Source organism: Thunnus maccoyii, chromosome 15, assembly GCF_910596095.1.
Source record: "Thunnus maccoyii chromosome 15, fThuMac1.1, whole genome shotgun sequence".
NCBI lineage: Eukaryota > Metazoa > Chordata > Actinopteri > Scombriformes > Scombridae > Thunnus > Thunnus maccoyii.
The window spans coordinates 11,878,967-11,901,606 of record NC_056547.1 but is presented as its reverse complement, the minus strand read 5'-3'; the positions used below and the strand labels follow the sequence as shown (position 1 = coordinate 11,901,606).

At 38.3% G+C, this 22,640-nt stretch overlaps 2 protein-coding genes across 3 annotated transcripts; one reads left to right on the top strand and one right to left on the bottom strand.

Moving 5' to 3' along the window:
- Positions 1-1,071: 1,071 nt before the first annotated feature.
- On the bottom strand, positions 1,072-15,223 carry LOC121913286 (palmitoyltransferase ZDHHC3-like). 2 transcript variants are annotated; one of them, XM_042435963.1, is made up of 7 exons: positions 14,316-15,223; positions 8,061-8,392; positions 6,924-7,048; positions 5,870-5,966; positions 5,539-5,620; positions 5,181-5,311; positions 1,072-3,726 (listed from the first exon to the last, which is right to left on the bottom strand). In XM_042435963.1, exons 2-7 carry the CDS (start codon positions 8,361-8,363, stop codon positions 3,568-3,570), a joined length of 897 nt encoding a protein of 298 aa, XP_042291897.1. In that variant the 5' UTR covers positions 8,364-8,392; positions 14,316-15,223; the 3' UTR covers positions 1,072-3,567. The 2 variants fall into 2 exon arrangements, with proteins under 2 accessions (XP_042291897.1, XP_042291898.1); XM_042435964.1 differs by lacking the exon at positions 14,316-15,223 and adding an exon at positions 11,324-11,388.
- A 1,007-nt stretch (positions 15,224-16,230) lies between these two features.
- Positions 16,231-22,138, top strand: exosc7 (exosome component 7). Its single transcript, XM_042435965.1, has 9 exons — positions 16,231-16,322; positions 16,505-16,746; positions 16,904-17,005; positions 17,870-17,964; positions 18,805-18,970; positions 20,235-20,305; positions 20,432-20,555; positions 20,632-20,787; positions 21,961-22,138. The coding sequence occupies exons 2-9, from the start codon at positions 16,690-16,692 to the stop codon at positions 22,063-22,065; spliced, it is 876 nt and encodes a 291-aa protein (XP_042291899.1). The 5' UTR covers positions 16,231-16,322; positions 16,505-16,689; the 3' UTR covers positions 22,066-22,138.
- The last annotated feature ends 502 nt before the right edge of the window (positions 22,139-22,640 follow it).

Sequence of the window (22,640 nt, the reverse complement as noted above, 5' to 3'; positions counted from 1 at the left end):
AGCTAGTTCACATCTACTAACATAGTGAGCTTAACGCACCATTACACAAGTCCTCTTTCTTTAAATACCTCTGGTAAAAATAGAAAAATGAATCGTTGAGTATGGCTGCCTCGTTTTGGGCTCCTGACCGACCTTGCAGTTTTTGTCTTTTACTGCATTGTTGAGGAGCTGAAACTTAAGATTTTTACCGTTATACCTGTGTAATGAGACGTAACAATAAAAGAAACTTGAAATTGATAAATCAGTTCAAAGGCCAACGAGATACATCGTACTCCAGTTACACAGCAGATAAGAGCTTCTACAAAGACAACTGAATATGTTCATCATAAACTTCTTGTCTGTATCTCGACGCATATAAATATAAAAGAATGCCACAAAAAACTGATAAACTGAGTTAAATATCCATTAACCCTAACTGAAAATTGTGTCATATTGTTAATGGGGTTTAAAAGGGGATAATGTGAGTGTACATCTACATATTTACATTTTTAATAATATTAGTTTTACCTCAAGAAATCTGTACTTTACTGTAAATCACAATATACTTTTGTAATGTCATATAATTATCCAAATATATGAATCCATCTACAACATGTAGGGATATGGGGTAAAGGGTTTATTTTATTACATTTAGAGATTTCTAATGAAAGATTAATTCTACTAAAGTTGGGCAGTAAAATTAAAGAAATGTTATTGTTAATTATGCTGTAATTTAAAAGACAGCGATCGTTCAAATGATAAAATTCTACTGTATTTGTGCTTTTTTTACATTTTAAAGATGTTTTTCATGATAAAAAAAAATTGTAATTCTACTTAAGTTTTCTTGTAAAATAATTAATTGTATTTTACTGTAATTTAATGGTAACTGGCAAAATCTGCTGTTAAACTTTTTACAGAGCTTGCTCCTGCAATGTTCATTATAAGTGTTTTTTATTTGACATAGTAGTACCAAATATTTAAATTTTTCTTCTTTCCGTCCCTGAATTAATAATGGAGTGTCCAATTTTCTCACAAATGTTATCTACAAAAATACAAAGTAAACTGTGAAACTGAGTAAATAAAAATAAAATGTTGTATCACATAGAGACTGTTTTATTTCATCCCCCTTTAAACAAATACAACAATAAAAAAGAAACATTTTGTGGTACAAATAATATTCATACCTGACCACACAGAACATATCGAACAATTCAAGAAAAGAAGAAAAAAGCTGGTGAACTGTGTGTGTAAACTGGATAGCAACCTTTGCCTGTCCATACAATGGTAACATTTTGACATTTTTTTAAAAACTCCAGTGATTTTAAAACTATTCAAAAAATTTCTGTTGACTCTTAACAATGCTCTACTCATTGAAACTGAAATGGTTATTTTATTGCCTCCCTTTGTAAAGCACTCAATTTGGCAACATGTACATTCAAGTCCTCCCGTCATACTCAAAAGCATGTTTTTAACTACAGTAAGGCTTTTCAACACATTTGAGCAAAGGCATTTTTAGGGTTAAATGCTTTGAAGTGGATTATTTTCTACTTGCATCAAATTCTTATTAACTAAGGTCAAATTGGCAGTTAGTCAATACACAGAAAACCTTTTCTGTATTTGCTTTTTTACGCTGAGTTGGCCTTGTATTGTCTGCAGCTGTGACAATTAAAATGTGACTCTTCTGCGTGGTCTTTCAGGCCTCATTGAACATTTTCCACTGGCCTAAATATTCATCAACATTTTATCCTGTAAGGCTTTTTCTCCCTTCCAGTTAGGCTCATAACTACGATCTATGACTAACTGGATTATCCACAGGCAAATTCCATCAATTTAGAGCGAGTGAATTACACTTAGGGTCAGTGCATTCGGAGAGAGCAATGCGTATTGCTTTATTCCCTGACTTTCCATCTGAGCTGGTGACTGTGATGGAAATGGTTATCAAGCAGAGATAGATTTACTGCACATGGGTCTCAATCAAAAGGAGGACACTGGATAAACTGCCTGGTGGATTCTTAAACTGAAGTCACTTTCAATAATCGTACAAGCTGTTCTGCTTCTTGGAATAGAAACAAGACTTTGTTTACCTGCTGTCAAATGTGTGATTTTAAAGTTGTAATCCTGAAACATTTCTAGAAATCAAATCCCTTTTTTTTTTAGATTATTTATGGTAGCAATAGCTGCTCAATGTGTTTATATTTGGTAATTACCTCTCTATACAGTAGCTTACATTGTTAGCGGTGGAGTCCGCCATTCACGCGCTAGATTCAAATTGCCTTCCTAAGCTTGATGGATTCACAGCAGCATGTAATCATTGATATCAGCCTAATTGTTCTCTTAACACTGTATTTAATTACTGCTAGTGCAAACCCACCATTTCTGACTGTCGCTGTTATTTGTCACTAAAAGTCAATCTTAACCGTGTTTGTTCTTCAAAGAAGCATGTACAAAATAAAACAAAGGCCATTTTCAGGCATTTTTTTTTTGAAAGCAGATCCATCTTAAATATTGCAGGGAGTTTTGGAAGAAGAAGTAGCAGCCACAGTGAGCTCCTAGAAAGGTGACCAACTCCTTTTCCTATGACCTGCTGTTGTGTAGTGACTGTGGTAACAAGTGGCAACAAATCAACCAAGACTGAAATCTTAAGGATTATAACTTTAACTGGCCACCAGAGGGTTATTGCTGCTCTGTATCCTACAGGTTTGTAATGTCCTTCACAGTGACTAACCCTAACCCTAACCCACTCTGGTTTGAGTAGAGACTTGGCTAATGGCCATTTTAGACGACAGAGAAACTTAAACTGTTTTCAACTTTGTGCCAGATAGGTGGGGTTTACTGCAGACACAAAGTCCATCAGAAGAAATCCACTTACTTGGCATCAAGGATAAAACAAACTCATTTCACATAGTTTAACCAGTGTGATCCTATTTCACCCTGACTGTCGCATTAAGGCAAAATGACTTTCTAGCAGATGCCAATAATGCATTGTTCTAAGGCAAATCATCCACAGCATTCAGCAAAAGACTATCGCAATGACAAAAAAAAAAAAAATACAGCAAATGAAGAGGCGACAGCATCACAACAATGTTTACAGGAAGACGAAATCAGGGGACCGTGTTGACACCCGGACTGCACTGCTTTCCAGTTTGATTTCACATTGTTCAGTCTTGGAAGCAGGAAATGATCAGAAGTACAGCAGGAAATTTTAATCTGGAGAAGCAAGAGTTCAGTCTCTGGTGTTGTTTTGTCAACTCTTAAGTGCTTCATGTCAAGTTATCGCTGCTTAGTTTGTGTGTGTGTTTTTTTTTCTGGAGAGCTTCTTTATACAGCTACACCTCACTAATCTCAGTCAGCACCAAGAAGGGAAACAATAAAATGAAAAGGTGACAATGTTTTAAAAAATAAACGTGTTTTAACGACGTAATAGTTTATAACAGAACACCCTGGAATATCAATTATTCAAGAACGAAAGAAAACGTAGAAGTGATTAAGAGGAGTTCATGCTCATTGAGGTCCAGCCAAATAAGAAGGCAGACCAGGATCGATCAGTCTGTGTCCACAGCAGCAGAGCTGAGCTTTGTTTTTCTGCTTTCACACTATGTACTGGTATATATCTGCCTTGCCGTGGTCAGGTGTTGCAAAGGGGCTCAGCCAGGCTATAGAGAACGGATGTCCAAACACCACCTTCAAATTCATCCATTTTGACTTTTTGGCCCATCTTCTCTCCTCCTTTTTCAGCTGCTCGATACCCTGCAAGGATAAGATATGACGGATGTGAAAAATATGCGAGTCTCCATTTCTGATTGTATTGATGACATAAAATACCAATAAAAACACTGTGAACATACAGTAAATCTGTGTCTTTAAATTGTATTATACAAACAAAAAATAACCACTAAAAAGGGATTAAAAATTAAGTGTGTCTTGCATTCTTTTGTCTTTCTCTAAGAGGCTTTAATCTGGTGACTCACTCTCAGCATTTCCTGATATCTAAGAACAGCACACAAACACATAGATAAAGGTGCACTAACGGGGCACAGAACTGCAGGCCCCATTAGATTGCAATAGACTGAAATAGATGATCTTTGTACTGAATATTATAACGCAGTGAGTCATCCTTGTGGGTGGTTTGAGCGGACGCGTTATGAGAAAATTGCACTAATCTCAACCTATCTGGAGGCTATAAGTGAATTACCTGCCCCTACTTACATCTGTGCTCTGATTTACATTCAACTGACTGTATGAATTTAGAGCTGTTAACCTTCCTCATTATAACTTATTCTAGGAAGTCAGAATTTCTATACAAACTTAAGTCTGGTTTTGCTCATTGTTGTGCTATGAATAGATGGTTTTGAAGTTTTTCTGGGGCATTTTGTGCTTTATTAGAGAGTGGATAGTAGAGACAGATGGGGAACGACATGCAACAAATGTCCCTGGCCAGAGATAAAAAGGGGACATTGTGATTTATGGTCGGTGCCATCAATGCACCCCAGAATTGATGTAGTTTTTTCACAGTAATGGTTTTAGTTTCAATGGAGTACACAACTTGAGTCCAGACCTTTTTGCATAATGACAACAACATTTTGTTCAGTTCATCTTGCGGCATACTGACGAAGAACAATATGTCCACTACTATCGAAACCTTTAGGGCAATAAATTCTTGTCGAGGCTGAATACACTTATTGTAAGTTGCTTTAGACAAAAGCATCTTTCAAATGAATGTAATGTAATAAGATAAAGTTTGGTTACTTAAACTTGCTTTTGAAAAAGTATTCTCAAATCCTGTTCATATGTCTGCAACATATTCTGGTTTATAAAATGCCCATCAGTCAGTCAGTCCCAAATAGTTCCGAAAAATGTTACTGCATCATGCTGAGAGACAACTAAAGACACCTAAAAGCCTGAGTTCTGTTTCAGTGAGGAATGTCCTTTGCAAGGCTGAAGGAACATTGCAGCACACTGTAGGAAAGGTTTGGGTCAGTGCACCGCAGCTTCCAAGAAACAGCATGTTTTACTTAACAAGTACAACTTACAGCAGGGTAGAAAATTGCTAACATGAAAGCTTGGATGTTGATCCTCTACTGAAAAGAAACCCTCACTACTCTTTGAACTACCTTGCTGCTTAAACCCAAACATCCAACCGACATGTATCACACTGGTGCAACATCAGTTTGTACGAGGTGTACACCGGTTATTTCACTTACCGTCTCATCGGTGCAGATGGAGTGGACCTGGGTCCCAAACATGACTGCTGTGAAGATCAGGAAGAGAAGCCCCTCAAAGCACAGGAGGATGAGGAGGATGACGGTTGCTGGTGGAGAGAAGTTACTGCACTCTGATGAAGGAGGACAGAACAAGAGGGGGAAAAAATGTCAACAGGTTTATTATGTAAACTTATAGCTTGGGGAATATCTAAGGTCAGCTCTTACATGACAGAATGGTAAATTCTGGCTATAACTAGTAGAAATATCTACAAAAAAATCAGCCCTATTTTGCAGATCAAGTGCTTGTGCTTCCCAATTCACAGTCTCTAGTGTCACTATAATACAGAATAATACTTACTTGTCCAGTCTTCTTCAAAGCAGAAAACAAAATGGAAGGCCACCATGGCCAGCGCATGGAAGGATATTAGTGCAATATACATCTGAAGAAACAAACATAGATTTAATGTTAAAAACATACTATTAACTCATAATAATAGTCATCGTATAACAAGGTTATAATGAAATTAAAAAAATATTTTCATTGCTTGTGTGCATCTGTATAGAGATATTCATAGTCTAAGAGGCAAGTACAGATCTGAAGTATAAGAACAATAGATAATACGTTAATGAGCATTGCGAAGTGAACGATGACATCATTTTTGTGTAGCGGCGGGAGGTTAAAGACTCACTGTGAAGAGCACAAAGTATTTCTGGTTGTTCTCTCCGACGCAGTTGTTCACCCAGGGACAGTGGTGGTCCATCTTTTTGATGCAGCGTTTGCACACGCTGCGGACACACAGATACGTTATATAGATGAGGGGTGTAAATAAAAAAATTATGGGTAAACTGTGCCCTTGTGAGGCTGATATTTAAGAGTATATTTCACATAAAAAAGACACACACACACATACTGTCAGCCCACCTTTAGCAGTGTAATTCACTCAAACTTTGACATTGACAGAAGTGAGAGATTGTAACAGTCTGAAAAGCCAGACTGCTCTCAATCATGGCGGCTGGAGGGCGTCTGTTTGTGTGGTGTTGAGACTGTGTTTGGGGTTATTTATGTGACACAACTGCAGTTGGTTGACAACTCAAGTTAAGGCCTGACATCTCATAATTCATCATCTGCCAAAGAATAAAGTCACACTCAATCTACCAGTGTGCTTTGCTTACATGATCTACGAAATCTATATTTAAAAAGCTGTCATCCAGTGTGTAGTAAATTGTTCTTACGCGCCATTAGAGACAAGTCTAACATCTCAGTGTATCATCTGAAACACCCACAAAGGATGACTCATAAAAAGCAATAATATTCAGTAAAAGTAAAGCATCTATTTCATTCTGATTGACACCCATTGTTTTGCCTTTGAGACAGAATGACTCACTGGCTTTACGATTCAATTACTCTGCAGTGTTTTTGCACTTTTCATGCCTTGCGATCCCAGGGAAACCACAGAGCTGCCCCAGAGGGATCTCCTTATTATCGAGTTGTGAAGTCTACAGGGAAATGCTACAAAGCTACTCTAAAACAAAACAGAAAAAAAAAAAATCACACACAGGAGAACCAGTGCAGGAACAAACACAGCCCCAGCGGGACGATCGCATCAGGACTTTCCTCTGTAAGGTGCAGACTTCAGCAGAACGCTCAACCCGCCCAGACCCACATCTTAAAAGTTGCAGTGCTTGCAATGAAAAACCGGTAATCTCCCTTACAATCTACACATAATACGCAGAGTGCCGTACCTGCAGTGGTGAGCTCTGTCAGGCTTGATGCTGCAGCACTTGGGGCATTTGTACACCACCTGTCCAGGTTTGAGCTGGAGGCTTTCGATGAATTCTTTGGTCGCGTTCCCTTTGGGCACGGCTCCCTGAGAGAGTGGGGAGGAAAAAAAAGTGTGTTTACGAGGCATGCAATTAATTATTCTATGATTTTATTTGTTTTACAATGTGTCCTTTACATTAATTTAGCTGCAGGGGCTCTTTATAGACGGAAGTTTGCCCTCACTTCAAGAAACATTCAAACACAATTAAAAATGTATCATCTGGTTTTAACACTCAGATTGCAAAACAGAACCATAAAACAATTACCATGATTATTACAGCCTAAATATCTGTAGACTGTTTTATATTATCTCATGATGACAACATGTATGTTATCAAATTGTAAAATTAGTGCAGGAACAAATCTGGGTTTAGTGCTCTCAGCTCCTACTTTTGCAAAAGCTAAAAAAACCATATTTCTACCTTATCTTTGTTATTCAGAGACAGTTTATATGCAGTTTTGTGATTTAGCAATTAAACATTTGGTCAATAAAATGTCAGAAAACAGTGAAAAATGCCTGCCACTATTTCCTAAATCTCAAGGTAACATCATTAAAAACACTCCAAATCACAAAACCATTCAGTTCACTTTCAAATGAAACAAAGAGAAGCAGCAAATCCTCACATTTGAGAAGCTTGAACCAGAGAATGTTTGGCATTTCCTCTTGAAAACGAACAATTAACTTTAATTATCAAAAGCTCTGCCCAGTTATTGTCATGGTTAATTAATCATTAGGTCTATAAAATGTCACAAAATATTGAGGAAATTCCATTACAACTTCCAAAAGCCCAAACTGACTTGTTCAAATTGCTTGTTTTGTCCAACAAACAGTCTGAATTCCAAAGTTATTCAGTTAATCATCACAAAAGATGAAGAAAACCAGAAAATTTTTCACATTTGAGAAGCTGGAACAAGTGAATTTTTGGCATTTTTACTTAGAAAATAGTTGCTGACTGATACAATTCAGTTTTTTCCTATAAGATAATCTTCTGTAACACACTGAGAGGAGGTGGTTCATTAATTAGCTGAAAACATCCATCAGAGTCTGACTGACTAACCGGGTCTGTGCACATCGCCTTGGCGTGAGAAGCGAGGGCGAGGAAGGCCAAGCCGTTAAAGAGCACCCCGTTGAAGAGGCTGTAGACCACATTCTTGGCAGGGAGCAGCATGACGAACACCACCACAAACTCGGCGTAGAAGACCAGGAGCCAGGTGATGATGCCGCACACGATGCCGCAGCCGTCGCGGATAAACCACATGGTGTCAGAGCCGGTGCGAGGCGGAGGAGGGGCACAGTGCTCGGGCTTCAGGTAGCCAGCTTGCCGCTCGATGTCCCTGGTGCGGTGCGCCGGGCTCTTCATCCTACAACACCTGTGGCTCCAACCTCATGCTGCGAGGTGTGATGGGAGACAGATGGAGGGAAGGAGGGGGAGCGGAGAGATGGGAAGAAAATGAAAGAAAAGGAGGAATTAGAGAATTAGACGACAGATTTGAGTTGTATAAGTGATGGAAAGTATGATTCAGGCTGCAACTAATGCTTATTTTCACAATTAATTTATCTGCTGATTATTTTATTGATTAATTGATGAATTGTTTAGTCTATTAAGTTTCATAAAACAGCAAAAACTGTCCTACTTGACATCTTTAAATGTTTAATTTTTTCCAATCAACAGTTAAAAACCATAAAATTAAAGATTTATTATCATATTAAAGGAGGAAAACAGCCAATTCTCACATCCAAGAGAAGCTAGAATTAGTGAATATTAGTATTAGTGAATACTGAAAATTAGTTGGTGATCAAGAGTTGCTGATTACACTCCTGTTAATCGACTAATTGATTAATTGACTCGTCGTTCCAGCTCTATATAAGTGTCCTGTCTGCATCACTGCAATATCAAAGTGTAGCAGTGCTGTCCCACAACAATTAAGAGTCGGTGTAAACAGACTGATAAGTGCACAACATCCTCGAGGAATACAAAGACAGGAGCAAATAAGACACGGTGAATCTGCAAATGAGGTCGAGGACAATACTCAGGAGGAGGAATTAACTGATGGAGGAGCAAACACTGACTGGTCTAATCTCCACAGGCCAAACAATCCATCCAGATTCCTCTCACAATAGAGGATGCTGTTGTTGGATTTACAGACTGTAATTCACCACATTTCGACCTTAAAAAAAGAACAAAACAAAACAATTCTTCAACCAAACGGCCTACACAGTTGTCCTGAGCTGCACCGGGGATGAGTGTGTGTGTCCAGCTCCGTTTCGAGACGAGGATTATGAATAAGCGAATGGCTCTGAGGGGGTCTGAGTGAGCGCAGACAAAGATGACGCGACTTCAAAGGGGTCAAAAAGTGAGAAAACCAAAAAAAAGAGCCCTCACTATTATATCCAGATAACAGCTTATTCCAAGAGGATGTCTGGACCTCCGCAGCCCTTCTCCCCGCTAAAACCCGAGGTTATAGCGAGTGAAATCGAACTGCTTGGTCATTCCTGAGGATTCAATCTATTCATTAGGCTTAAATGAGTGATAGCCTAATCTCACTTTTATGTCTGTATTAATTAGGGCTTGGCCAAGTGATCCTGGCAGTTAAGCCTGCTTCCCCAAGGACAGAAATTTAATCAGAATGAAAACGATATGGCGTTCTTACAGCACTTTTGGGAGGAAATTAATAAAAATCATCGCTGGATTAAACAAAAACATCTCACGGTCCGTTACAGATCGGCATCCCTCTCTGTAGGCCAAATCCACAGCCCATCTTTTTCTACACAGCACCACCCCTACCTGACCTCCAACTCTACATCTGTATATCAACCTGTTGAAGACATCCACCCTCCCATCATACACACCCCTCTTCCACTTCATCTCAGCCTGTCACACTAAATTCAGTTGATTAAGACATATGCTTTTTGGTCTTCAGGGTGTGATTTACCATATGTTGGACTTTGATGCATTAAAACAGATTACAAATAAAATGTATTTGCACAGGACTGCCTTCTGGTTGGTTGGCTGCCTGGATTGTTGGTCCACTACTGTGGTCCAGACTGAAATATATCAATAAATATTCAATGGGTTGCCATGAAACTTTGTACAAACATTCATGATTGCCAGAGGATGAATCCTAATGACTTTGGCGATCCCCTGACTTTTCTTCTAGCGCCACCAGCAGTTCACTAATGGATTGATTGCCATCAGGATGACATGATCACTTAGCTTTTCATCTAGCACCATTGTGACGATGCTTATTAGCAATTTTAGCATGCTAAAACTCTAAACTAAGATGGTGAAGTTGGTAAACATCATACCTGTAAAATATCGCCATGTTAGCATTGTAAATGTAAGCATGTTAGCATGCTTACATTAGCGTTTAGTTAAATGCAACTTCACGCCTTAGTACAGCCTTGCAGATCTACTAGCAATGCTGCAGATTCTTTGTATTGTTTATGATGTTAGTGGAAGAGTTCTTTGGTTCAGGTAAGATGGCCCACTTTCATTGTAAGACACTGTGGGAAACTTGGTTATGGTGTAGTCTTCTAACTTGCGTGGACTTAAAATAGAACAGAATACAGTGTAAATAAAGTGTATTTGTACAGGAATGTCTTCTAAAATTATGTAGCAATCGCTTTTCTTTTTTATGATAGGACAAACAAATATGGAAATAAAAAGGATGATAAAACTCACACAACACCTGCCGTGACTTGCTATCTTACTGATCACGTGAATAACCCAGGTTCAGATAGTACACTCAGCCTCATATCATTTAGGTGAGGCTGCAACTATTCCAGCCATCCAGCTTTGAGAGCAAGTGAAAGATAAAAATTTACTTCCTGGCTTGAATGCATTTTGAAAAACACAGTATGACCAACTCAAACCCTGCTGCAGAGCCTCTTGGCCCTTTTCACCACGCCTGTCATCACACAGCAGGAGTCGGGTACAGCAGGAGGTCAAGCAGGAGGTCTGCTGCGACTGCGGCTATCACTTTCACTACAGGCCAGGGAATACTCTACCATCTGTCTTGGCTCCAGTGGTTGAAGAACCGCACTTACAAACAATTTTGAGGTGCTTGAACTTAACCTGGGTGATGAAGAAAACGTGTACTTTGTCCAATAACTGTCTAACAACACTTTGATGATGAATAAAGATGAAAAAGCTGCACAGGCTCCAGCTGATTCTAACTTAAATGTAAGAGGATTATTACAACACAGGTATCTGATATCAGGGAAGCCTTTGGCACAGCATGTACATGGATATAGTCGCACCAAAAACTTAACACATAAAGCACAACAGATATTCTAATAGGACAGCTTAGATCACGCCACCTGGGAAGGGAAGACACGTGGGCGTCTCTGCGTCAGAGTGAATTCAAAATAACGAGGACAGCTTCATTACCAATCCAAGGCTACCACCTTCTCTCATATCCTGGAGCCCAGAACATAAAACATCTTGCGTGAGAGACCGTGAAGGCCAGAGAGGCCCTTTAGATTAATTCATCATGGCATGGCATTAATTAAAACATTCCTTTATGAACATAAATTCATATATTGAACATATTTTCTTCCACAGCATTTCCATTTTATTGCTTTTATAATACTTTTATTCCACTATGTATATCTGACAGCTACAGTATAATTAGTAGATAGTATGTAGATTAAGGTCTCACATACAAAGTAGATGAGAAATCCGGGCCAATATGCCTGTATTCGAGTTTATGTCAGCTAATACATAACAGGAAATTGTGGTGCAGAAATGCTAAAGACATGTTATTTTTCAACTCTAAGATGTCCCACTCAGTAAAAATTTTGATAGCAAAATTGAGGGGTTTACTTCAAACCAAAAATGTTTATTATGTGTGTTTATATATATATATACATATATATATATCCAGTACTGATCAGACTGTAAGTTTGATCAAATCATATATTTTTTATAGATTAAAACTACCTAACAGTAGCTCAAAGTAGCTCCACCTACACCAGCTATAACATGAGCATGCTGCTTACATGTTAATACATTAATAACAATAGTCAAATAATGATTTGAGGGACTAATTAGTTTGTTTTAGCCAATTATTCCTAGTTATATCATGTATCAAATTTTTTTAAGTCAAAATCTCGAGGTGATCCTACCAGACTAAATGTTATCATAGGTGATCTTATCAAGGCTGTTAGCTTGACTGTATTAACAAAAAAACAAAATAACAAGTTTTCTTTCTTCAAGATCTTGGAAATGGGGCCTGTGAAGCAGGTTTTATTAGTCAAGCTACAAACGAAGGCTATAGCCTGACTAATAGCTAACTGTTGATAAATCCTGTAACTGCTAACCAACTAAACTATGTGATATATCTGATGCAAGTAGTGGGTGGTGGTTTCCAGTAAAACTTGTTTCAGTGAGGGGGATACAGGATGCATGATACAAGCTAGTAATGCAATTGTCACGTGGAGCCCTGCTTTTATGATTCACTCCATTAGAAACAAAGAGATTTAGATTCCCCCTAAAAAAAAAACTATGAACAAGATACTGTAGGAACCTGCGGCGATAAAGTAATGAAAGTCCTGGAGTGAAACTAACTGCAAGACCAGAGTTCATTAACAACTGTCAACACAGTAAATGGTGTCTTTTGTAGTAAACTGGAGAATGAGCCTAAAGATTTCTCTCAGTGAATGGCTGATTTTACAATGACTTGATTGTAACAGAAACACTTTACAGAACAGCTCCTACTTTCCATTGTGTGAACACAAAGAAAACAGACAAACAGTTGAGAGCTGCTGTACTCTTTTCTTGTGTTTCTTACTGTAGATGAAACATTCATGACGTCTCCACGGTACTGTAAGGTTAGATACAGTAGGTGAAAATGCCAGATTTACATCAGTGAGCTAACTCATAACGTATGCACGACATAGTCAGATATTCAATTAATGATTTATGGGTATGTTTGACACCCTGCTGCGAGAATGCAGTACTTGACAGGGCTGAGTGATGGTGGCAGTGGCACTTCTGTGGGCAGGCCTGATGAGAAGCGTGGGGGGCGACATGTGATGCAGAGATGAGAGGCAGATAAATTTGCCCTCCTGTTGGGATAAATTTAATTAACGCTCTAATGTGATTTCCCTTCAATGACATCTCATTTAGCAACTTACAAAACAAAGTTTTGTGGACTAAAAAAAACGTCAGCCTGTGTTGGTGTATTACAGTAAATTGAGTAAAACTTCATTTCACTTGAGCTGAGAGACATAATTAAAGCTGCAACGATTAGTTGATTAGTCACTTAGTTGCCAATTATTAAATTAATCGCAAAATATTTTGATAATTGATTAATTGTTTTCAGTCATTTCTAAATACTTTGGTTCAAGCTTCTCAAATCTGAATATTTTCTGTTTTTGTTTTTTTGGTCTTCTTTGATCGTAAACTGATTATCTTTAGGTAGTGTGGACGGTTATGGACCAAAACAAGAAATTTAAAGATGTCACCTTGGGTTCTGGGTGACAGTAACTGACATTTTTCACCATTTTCTGACATTTTATGAACCAAACAACTAATCGATTAATCGAGAAAGTAATCAACAGATTAAATCGATAATAAAAACGTTAGTTGCAGCCCTAATACAAAATAATTTCTCAGCAAATAGTGTAAGGCTGTAACCTTTAATTCTTTTATTATTAATCGTTTCATTTATGAAATGTTTCAAATAATGTCCATTATGATTTCTGAGAGGCCACGGTGACATCTTCATAAAGCTTAAGTCTGACCAACAGTCTAAAATCCAAAGATATTCAATTTACTATCATATATGGCAAATAAAAGCAGCAATTACTCACATTTAAGAGACTGGAACCTGTGAATATTTAACATTTTTGCTTGAAAAATGACGCTTCATGAATTATCAAACAGCTTGATTGGTAGCAGCACACACCAAAACATGCTGGAGAACTTAATAGGTGCAAACTATTAAATTAAAAACTTTGTGCACATTTATCCTGCTGAAGTGCCCTTGAGCAGGACTCCCTTGCAGTTTCTAGGAACCTGCTCTGAGGCTAAATTGACAATCCCTGAAGATGGGTAAGCATACAGGGAATAGCCTTGTGGTAATCAATACAGTATATTACACTTATTACGGTATTATAGGTTTATAACTTTGATTGCTTAACCCAAGTGTCAATGCTATAAACCCAACCAGGAAGCAACTCTGGAAGCAGGACCAAGACATCAGGATCTCCAGTAGTTGAGAGCAGATAAAAAAGCAACACACTGTTTCTTAACGTTACACTACATTTAGTTAAAACAGTAACAAGTCAACTGGTTATGACCACGTACCTCGCACTCCTTTGGCTTGTCGTCAAAAGTTTCTTGGAAGTCCTCACGTAGTTTCGAGCTAAAGTTAAAACTAAGCTAAGTTAAAACACACCTCACTGAGACTGAGTGTCTCCTCCGCCACTCCGTCTGTTTTAATCCAAGCTAACGTGTCGGATGTGCGGTCAGCTGCTCCCCGCAGCTCCGCGGCTCAGCTCCCGCTTTCACTGCCGACGCCCCGGTTTCGACCGGGTGTTAATTCGCTCGTTCATATGCTAACTACAGCTGGAGACCGATCTCTATAGCAGGCCGTTGCCTACCTACTTCCTTCTCTGTCAGATCCAGAAAGCTCTGCGGGCAGTGTGTCAACAAAACGCGGAGCCAACCAGGAAGTCTGATACTCTCTCCGTCTATTATACATCTGCTCTATCTTCCCGGCTTCACTGAGTCTTTTCTGCCCTCACCGCAGACTCGCAGGTAGCACTTTCACCCAGGCTCCCTGCCCGCTCCCAATCGAGGTTTTACTAATCAAACACACGGATGTGATCGAAAATGCTGCCCCATGCACAATATATTTAACAGTTTAAAGAACCAGTGTGAAAGAAAATGAATACACCTCATGAAGCTGGATACTGGAATGAAAATGGTGGTCATTCAGTCTAATAAGAATTGATCACCTAGTGCATACGCCAAAAAAAGTTTCTAGCTTCCAGTTTTGCTTCCGTGTTGTGTGGCCCACTGAATATGCGCGATGGTGTTTCTCTGGCCGGCCCATAGACTTTACATTGTGATGATTTTAAATCACTTTTCTCGGCTTGAGGAAAGTATTACAAATATAAATCTCCATGGATCAAAAATTCATCCAAGAAAGATTCATAATTGACCTTTTGTGCAGTTCGAGGTGTCCTGTCAACAATTTTAAGACATCCCTTTTACAATGGTGGTCTATGGGGAAAATGCTTTTTGGGCGGCTGGGGGTATTTTTTGCTGCAATACCACAAGTGACCACTGAGAAAAATTGGCTTCAAGGCTGAGTGGCGGAGCCATATCCAGCTCTTATAATAAAAACACGAAAAACGCGAAAGGTCCTCCCTGGAGCCAGTGTCTCATTTTGTTTCTGTTGAAACATGGCGGTTTAACATGGTGGACTTTGTGGAAGAGGACCCGCTCCCTATGTAGATAAAAAGGGCTCACTCTGAGTTAACGAAAACACAACAATTTTTATTTTCATGGGATTATACACTAATTAAAAGATACTTATTATATTCCATTTCTGCCGAGCCTGTTCAGCTAGATGCCACTAAATCTTACACACTGGTCCTTTAACCTGTTTCCCAAAAAATCTCATTGTTTGTTTTGTAAATCACAAGACACAATTTGTTATTGAGTATGAAAATATGAAAAGATAGGTTCACAATTTTTCAAGTCTTTCAAAAACTGCTCATATTTTTTAAAGACATGCATGTCTGCGAGTCTTTATGTAATTTATCTGATTAGTCCATACAAGAGCGACAAAAATATAACAAACTTTTTTTCCTCTATCAGCACTTCTTTTATTCTCTCATTTGGGTGTCACTTTTCATCAAAAATCAAGTCCAGAATCCCAACGGACGATTTTCCCTGTAAACCTCAGGCCCAGTGCATCATGGGATAGAAGTTCCAGGTCTAATTAGGTATCAGTGTTGGGTTCTATCTTTTCATATGATGACAAATCCTGTTTAACTCATGGTCAAAGGGTGTTAATTAGTGGTGCAGATTGCAGGTTGGGTTGGAGCTCTCTGAGTCAGTTATTCATTCATCACAGCAAATGTCAGTTACACTTGCTACTTTCAATGCCCTGTATGCAGCCACAGAAGCCTGAGAGTCCTGGTTTAGGGCAAAAAAACTCACATATCAACGTTGCGCTGCGCTTGGTCCGGAATACTGCATTAAATCTGGTTTCAGTTATCAGTTAATCCCATTGTCAACATCAAACAACCCCCTTTCTCTCTTTAATGGAGGTTATATGAAAGTTAGAGACGACTTTTACAGGTGGAAACTTGAGTGTTTAGAATAAGAATTATGTTTTACTATAAATTAAGCAACAACACGTGAAAACTTGTGTATGTAATGTATCACGCAGAGAAAACTTCTCTCTAAACCGTGTCTTGAAAACTGTTTTAAAAATTAAAAATGTATGTTTTCGATATATTTACACTTTGTTTTTTTTACAGGCAAAGCACAGCCTGTGTTTGAGACTGGCTGCACCGGTTGGGCGGTGTTTATCCTCTCGGGACAATCGCGACATCCCGGTGAGCAAAGCGGGTAAACTAAATTTCTCTATCCGTCGTGTTTTGATGGCGTAGAAGAAGAGCGACGCACACACGCGCCACTCCTGTTGGTTTCTACCTTCTACATTATGGCAACAGTACAAGTTAGCGAGGCTGAGAAAGTGTATATTTTACACGGTATACGGGTAAGTTTTAACCGCCATTCTTCAGCCTACGACCTCTGTTAGTTAAACGATTTCGATAAATGTCCAGGCAGCATTTTACATGCTGTAACGGCAGAAAGCTAGCTGCCTTATACAGCTGCTGACTGTGAGTCTGTGTTGACATGTTTGTTGTTATCAGGATGATTTGCGAGTGGACGGAAGAGGCTGTGAGGACTACAGACACATGGAAATAGAGACGGATGTGGTGTCCAACACAGACGGTTCAGCCAAAGTCACACTGGTAACATTAACCTCTTTATATGTGCACCCTCAGTCCATTATCAACCTGTCCACACTTAACATGTTACACTGGAGCAGTGGTGGAAGAAGTACTCAGATCCTTTAATTAAGTAAAAATACCCGAAAAAAAATCCTACATAAATATAAGCAACACAATGTACTCTATTATTAATACTGAAGCATGTTACTGTTGTAGCTGCTGGAGGTGGAGCTAGTTTAAGCTACTTTATATACAGTTAGCTAGTTTAGTTCAGTGGTTCCCAACCTAGGGGTTGGGGCCCCTCCAAAGGGTCACCAGATAAATCAGAGGGGTTGTGAGATGATTAATGGGAGAGGAAAGAAGAAAAAACAAAGTTCTGATGCACAAATCTGTTTTCAGTTTTTGGGCTTTTTCTCTAATCTTTGATTTTTGGTGAAATATTGGACCATTTGAACATTTATTGTAATGAAACCATGTGAGACGTTTAGGGGGGAAAATCACTATTTGGTGGAGTTGTTAACGACTCATAGACATCTGAAATGTGACCCTGACTACACACTGCTTTTTGTAAGACATCAAAAGCCAAAAAGGTTGGAAACCACTGGTTTCATCTTTAACAATGTGTTGTATTTTAAGAGCTTGTTATATTATCAGTTGTGTCAAATCTTCATCTGAAAAGTTAAGTAAGCTGTCAAATAAATGTATTGGATATAGTATAAAGTAGCATCAAATGGAAATACTCAAGTAAAGTATAAATACCTCAAAATTGTGCTGAAGTACAGTACTTGTGTAAATGCTTGTAAAATTCCACCACTGCACTGTGTAATTTCTCAGGATTGATGGATGATTGATTGACTCGTATTTTCTGTTTTGTCTGTCTTTCAGGGACACACAGCAGTTCTAGTTGGGATTAAAGCTGACCTTGGAAAACCAAAGCCCATGTTGCCAAAAGAGGGCTATTTGGAGTTCTTCGTTGATTGGTAGGTATCAATGATTGGTGAGTGGGCAATGTGATGATACAGAGACAATATAAACTTGTCTACCATCAGAGATTTTTTTAATGCTGGATTTTATATGATTTTTGCATCAGTGTCTATTAGCAATGTCTCAGTTGGTCTTCCTGTAAATGTATTACATCTCACGACATATCGATATTGTGATATAAAGTTTCAAATAGTGTGATAAAGGTTTTTAGCCATATTGCCCATTCCAAATAGGTATGGTACTTATTGTCACAAGCTTTCCTTTTTTAGGTTTTTACAATTTGGGTCTTATTCTTATAAGCTTGGACACCATTACTATAAGTTTTTTTTAAGCTCATTTTCCAACATCATTGATGGATAGCTGACTTGAGTAATGTCATGAATCACAAACCATGGCAACAACAAGCATGTCCAGACTTGTTTATCACTTCTGGAAACGCTTTCGTTATCGTTTAATGTAATTGCAGGGCCTTTCTGTAATGTGTTGTAAAAAAGCACATTTTGTAAATGCTGCACATGTGTTGTCAAATTAATGAAGATGTTTTATTAATTTGCTTGTTTTCTCTATTCACATGTGTTTTCTTAAGTTGTAGTGTGTTGAGCTCTCAGGGCCACCGTAGTAAACAGTGTTTGACAGTGTTTCGATAGATACCCTGCCACTAGGAGGTAGTGTTGTATCATCTGTTCTTTGTGAGTCGCATTCCTAACAGATCTCAGTGATTATGGACTTACCACTTAAAATATTGTTTTATAACTTTACTTTCTCTGAACTCTTTCTGACTGACTCAAGTAAGTATAAAACACATTTATTATCTTGTTTTCTCCTTCCTTCACTAGTTCTGCCAATGCGACCCCTGAATTTGAGGGACGAGGAGGCGAGGAGCTGGGGACGGAGCTGAGTAACACTCTCTATAAAGTCTTTAACAACAAACACAGTGTGGACTTGAAGAGCCTCTGTATAAGTCCTGGAGAACACTGCTGGGTGCTCTATGTGGATGTGCTGGTGAGTGATTGTGCGTTTCAGCTGTCAGATTCAGCATTTTGCTCAAATCGACGAAGGTCAATAAGATGTGTAATTAAAAGTGAGATTAAAATTCAATAACATTTAGTTTTTAGCCATGCGAGGGATGGCAATGTCGGTTGGTTCACCACTTTGGCCCATACTGAGATATCTCGATAACTATTGGATGGATTGCCATATACAGACGTTTATGGTTCCCAGATGATGAGGTTTACTTTTGTGGTTTTGACTAAATTGTCAACAACAACTTTTGTTGGATCACACTATTGGATGGATTGCCATGAAATGTGGTACACACATTCATGTCTCCCACAGAGAGAGAGAGAACATGTCTCTCATCAGGTCAAAATGTGTCCCAATATTTTGTTTAATGATCAAATACCAAAGTAATACCATTCCCATCTGCCTTAGCTGTAGTTGTATTTAGAGTTAATTACCAGATGTTAGCATGCTAACACACTAAACTAAGTTAGTAGCCGTGGTAATGATTATACCTACTTAACATCAGCATGGGAGCATTAGCATTTAGCTCAAAGCACCACCACTGTGCCTAAGTACAGCCTCACAGAGCAGCTAGCATAGCTGTAGACTCTTTGTCTAGTTTATTTGGCTGCTGTACTTAAATTAACTGCATATTCCTACATGTATGAGTAAACCAGTTTTTTAAAGTTAGTGTAACATTAGTATACATACACTCACCAAGCACTTTATTAGGTACACCTGTGCAATCTAATGCAATCCAGTACAACAGCTACTTTTACAAAGTTTATATGTTTATATGTTTTCAGTTTTTGTTGACATTGTCAGAAAGGTGATAATTCTGCATTATATTGGAAAGTGTTCCTAACATTTTGTCAACTCCATTAACATACATGAGGGGGACAAAATGTTAGGAACACTTTTCAATATAATGTACTCCAGTACACCACCACCACCCACTACGACCTCAATAAACATAAAGTAGAATTATCACCTTTCTGACAATGTCAACAAAAACCGAAAATGTATAAGTTTTGTAAAAGTATGGCAGAGCTGTTGGATTGCATTAGATTGCACAGCAGGTGTAGGTGCTAATAAAGTGCTCAGTGAGTGTAAATGCTGCTGAATAAATCATATAGAGGTGGTCCATGTCTGCTGGGCAAAGTGTACCTTATTCAGAGGAAGCATAAATATGAAGGTCAGTGTAGTCGTGACTCATGCCATGGTCTTCCCTGAGGTAAAATCTCACACTGATTTGTTTCCACAGCTTCTACAATGTGATGGAAACTTGTACGATGCCATTTCAATAGCTATCAAGGCAGCTCTCTTCAGCACTAAGTAAGTACCAGGTCTTATTGATATTTGTTTTATTATGTTTTTATGATTGTATTGCTAAATGTGGAAAAATTTCAGTAAAAATTCCTAGAAAGCTTACAGGCTGTTCTCTGATTCCCATAATAACAGAATTCCTAAAGTGCATATATCAGCTGACGACGAAGGGGGGAAAGAAATTGAGCTGTCAGATGACCCTTATGACTGTATGAGACTCAATGTAGAAAACGTTCCCTGTATAGTGACGTTGTGCAAGGTAAGCTCACACACTGATACCTTTTTATCACACAAACAGTGAAACATATCCTCTGACATCATTTGTTTCCCGGCAGGTGGGCCACAGGCATGTGGTGGACGCGACTCTGCAGGAGAAGGCGTGCTCTGTGGCGAGCCTGATTATCTCTGTCACACACAAGGGCACGGTTACCTGCATGAGGAAGGTGGGTGGAGGCAGCCTGGACCCAGAGAGCATCTTTGAAATGACGGAGGTGAGTCTAGTCCTCCACCTCGGCCATCTGGCCTCAGCTGACGTATTAGCATAATGTGATTTTACTTTATTTTTTATATGCAACTGTTTCTGTGGTTTAAAAAACAACAACAACAAAAAAAAAGTGATAATTGACTTTGAGCCATAACCAGGTTATAATCTGATCTGGATGAAACTGCTGCTGCATTACTACAGTTCATAGAAGTTTTAAAATATTAGTAGATGTTCATTTGAATATACTGCTGTTAACTCGGTATATAATGTGTTCTACTGTCCATATATCATGTGTACATTTTAAATGAAAGCATTGCGTGTTTAGTGTCAACTTTATTCATTGTGTCATTTCATCTTTAAAGTGTGAATTATTATTATTCACTGTCTGCTAAAGAGTTAGATGATAAGATTGATGCTGCTCTTATATCTGTATGTTCACTATGAAGCTACAGCCATCAGCCGGTTAGCTAAGACTGGAAACCAGTGGAAAGCCTGGCTTTATCTGAAGGTGACAAAACCTTCTTACCAACTCCTCTGTTCACAAATTAACACATTATATCTCGTTAGTTTAATCTGTACAAAAACCAAAGTGTAAAAATGACAATTTGTGGTGATACTGAGTTCATGTACCAGAATAATTCTTGGCTCGGATCAGTAAATTCCTGCAGTCTCCGCTGATTGCCTGTCATCTGCTCCAAACCAAGACGTATTTCAGAACAAAACACTTAGATATAACATGTTCATTAGTGAGCTTTAGAGGAGCTAGCAGGCAGATTTTGTTACTTTCAGACAGCCTGGGTGGCTGTTTCCCCCTGTAAACTAAGCTAATCAGCTGATGAGTTATATAGTATTTAATGGATAAATATAAGCATGGTATTGTTATTCTCATCTAACTCTCTGTGAGAAAGTGAATAAGATTATACTCCAAAATGTCCTTTTAATCTGCCCTTTAGGTATTAATTGGTATATATGGTAATACCATATATGTCAAAAATATTTCTTTCTGTAATAATTCTGTATATATTTTATTATTGTTTGCTGTAAAGTCTCAACATTTTTGCACTGATTCTTGGACATACACATTTAAAGATTCCAACCATAAATGAGTTTTGTATAAGATAATGTATAAATAAGGCTGTAAAGGTGGTAAAACTTTATTTTAATATTTTGTTATCTCCAGGCAGGTAAACGTGTTGGGAAAGCCCTTCATGCGCCGCTCATGAAGCTGTTGCAGCAGGAGGAAAGTTTGGGAACAAAACGACAGAAAGTGGGCTTCCTTGGTTAGGATCAAGTACTGTATCTACAGTATGTGTGTACATGTAAACATAATTTTCTAATAAAACTTTTAATTTGTACAACCTGCTTGTCTTTATTATTTGCTTCAATTTAGGTACAGTTTTATATCTTTATAGTGTTTTAATTAGTACTGAAACATGAGAGTGGGAAATCTGATTTGACCAAAATCGGTGTTGCACTCAACCTGAGGGAGATAGCAGTTTAGAGAGTGACTTGCATTTGAATCACAAACCATGTTAATATTAATCAATGGTCTGCTGCAACTAAAGATGATTGTCATTATCAGGTATCAGTTCATCTTCAGATTGTTGTCTTGATTAAGTAATTAATTGTTTGGCCTGTAAAATGTCAGAAAATAATGAAAAATCCACATCACGTATTCATATTGCTTGTTTTTTTCCTGTTTAAACCCAATATATTCAGTTTATTATCATCAAAGGCAAATTTTGACATTTTCTAAAATTACTTAAATGATTAACCGCTTATGTAAATAGTTGCCAATTAATTTTCTGTCAACCAACTTATTGATTTGTTGACTAATTGTTTCAGTTTTAGTCTGATTGT

Excerpts from the sequence above, each read along its gene's own strand:
- LOC121913286 (XM_042435963.1), bottom strand. The coding sequence starts at position 8,363 with ATGAAGAGCCCGGCGCACCGCACCAGGGACATCGAGCGGCAAGCTGGC. Across the intron at positions 5,967-6,923 it reads GACAGAGCTCACCACTGCAG|CGTGTGCAAACGCTGCATCA; the intron begins GTACGGCACTCT and ends GTGTGTCCGCAG. Across the intron at positions 5,312-5,538 it reads CTTTGAAGAAGACTGGACAA|AGTGCAGTAACTTCTCTCCA; the intron begins GTAAGTATTATT and ends CTCCTTCATCAG.
- exosc7 (XM_042435965.1), top strand. The coding sequence starts at position 16,690 with ATGGCAACAGTACAAGTTAGCGAGGCTGAGAAAGTGTATATTTTACAC. Across the intron at positions 17,006-17,869 it reads GTTCAGCCAAAGTCACACTG|GGACACACAGCAGTTCTAGT; the intron begins GTAACATTAACC and ends TCTGTCTTTCAG. Across the intron at positions 18,971-20,234 it reads TGCTCTATGTGGATGTGCTG|CTTCTACAATGTGATGGAAA; the intron begins GTGAGTGATTGT and ends TTGTTTCCACAG.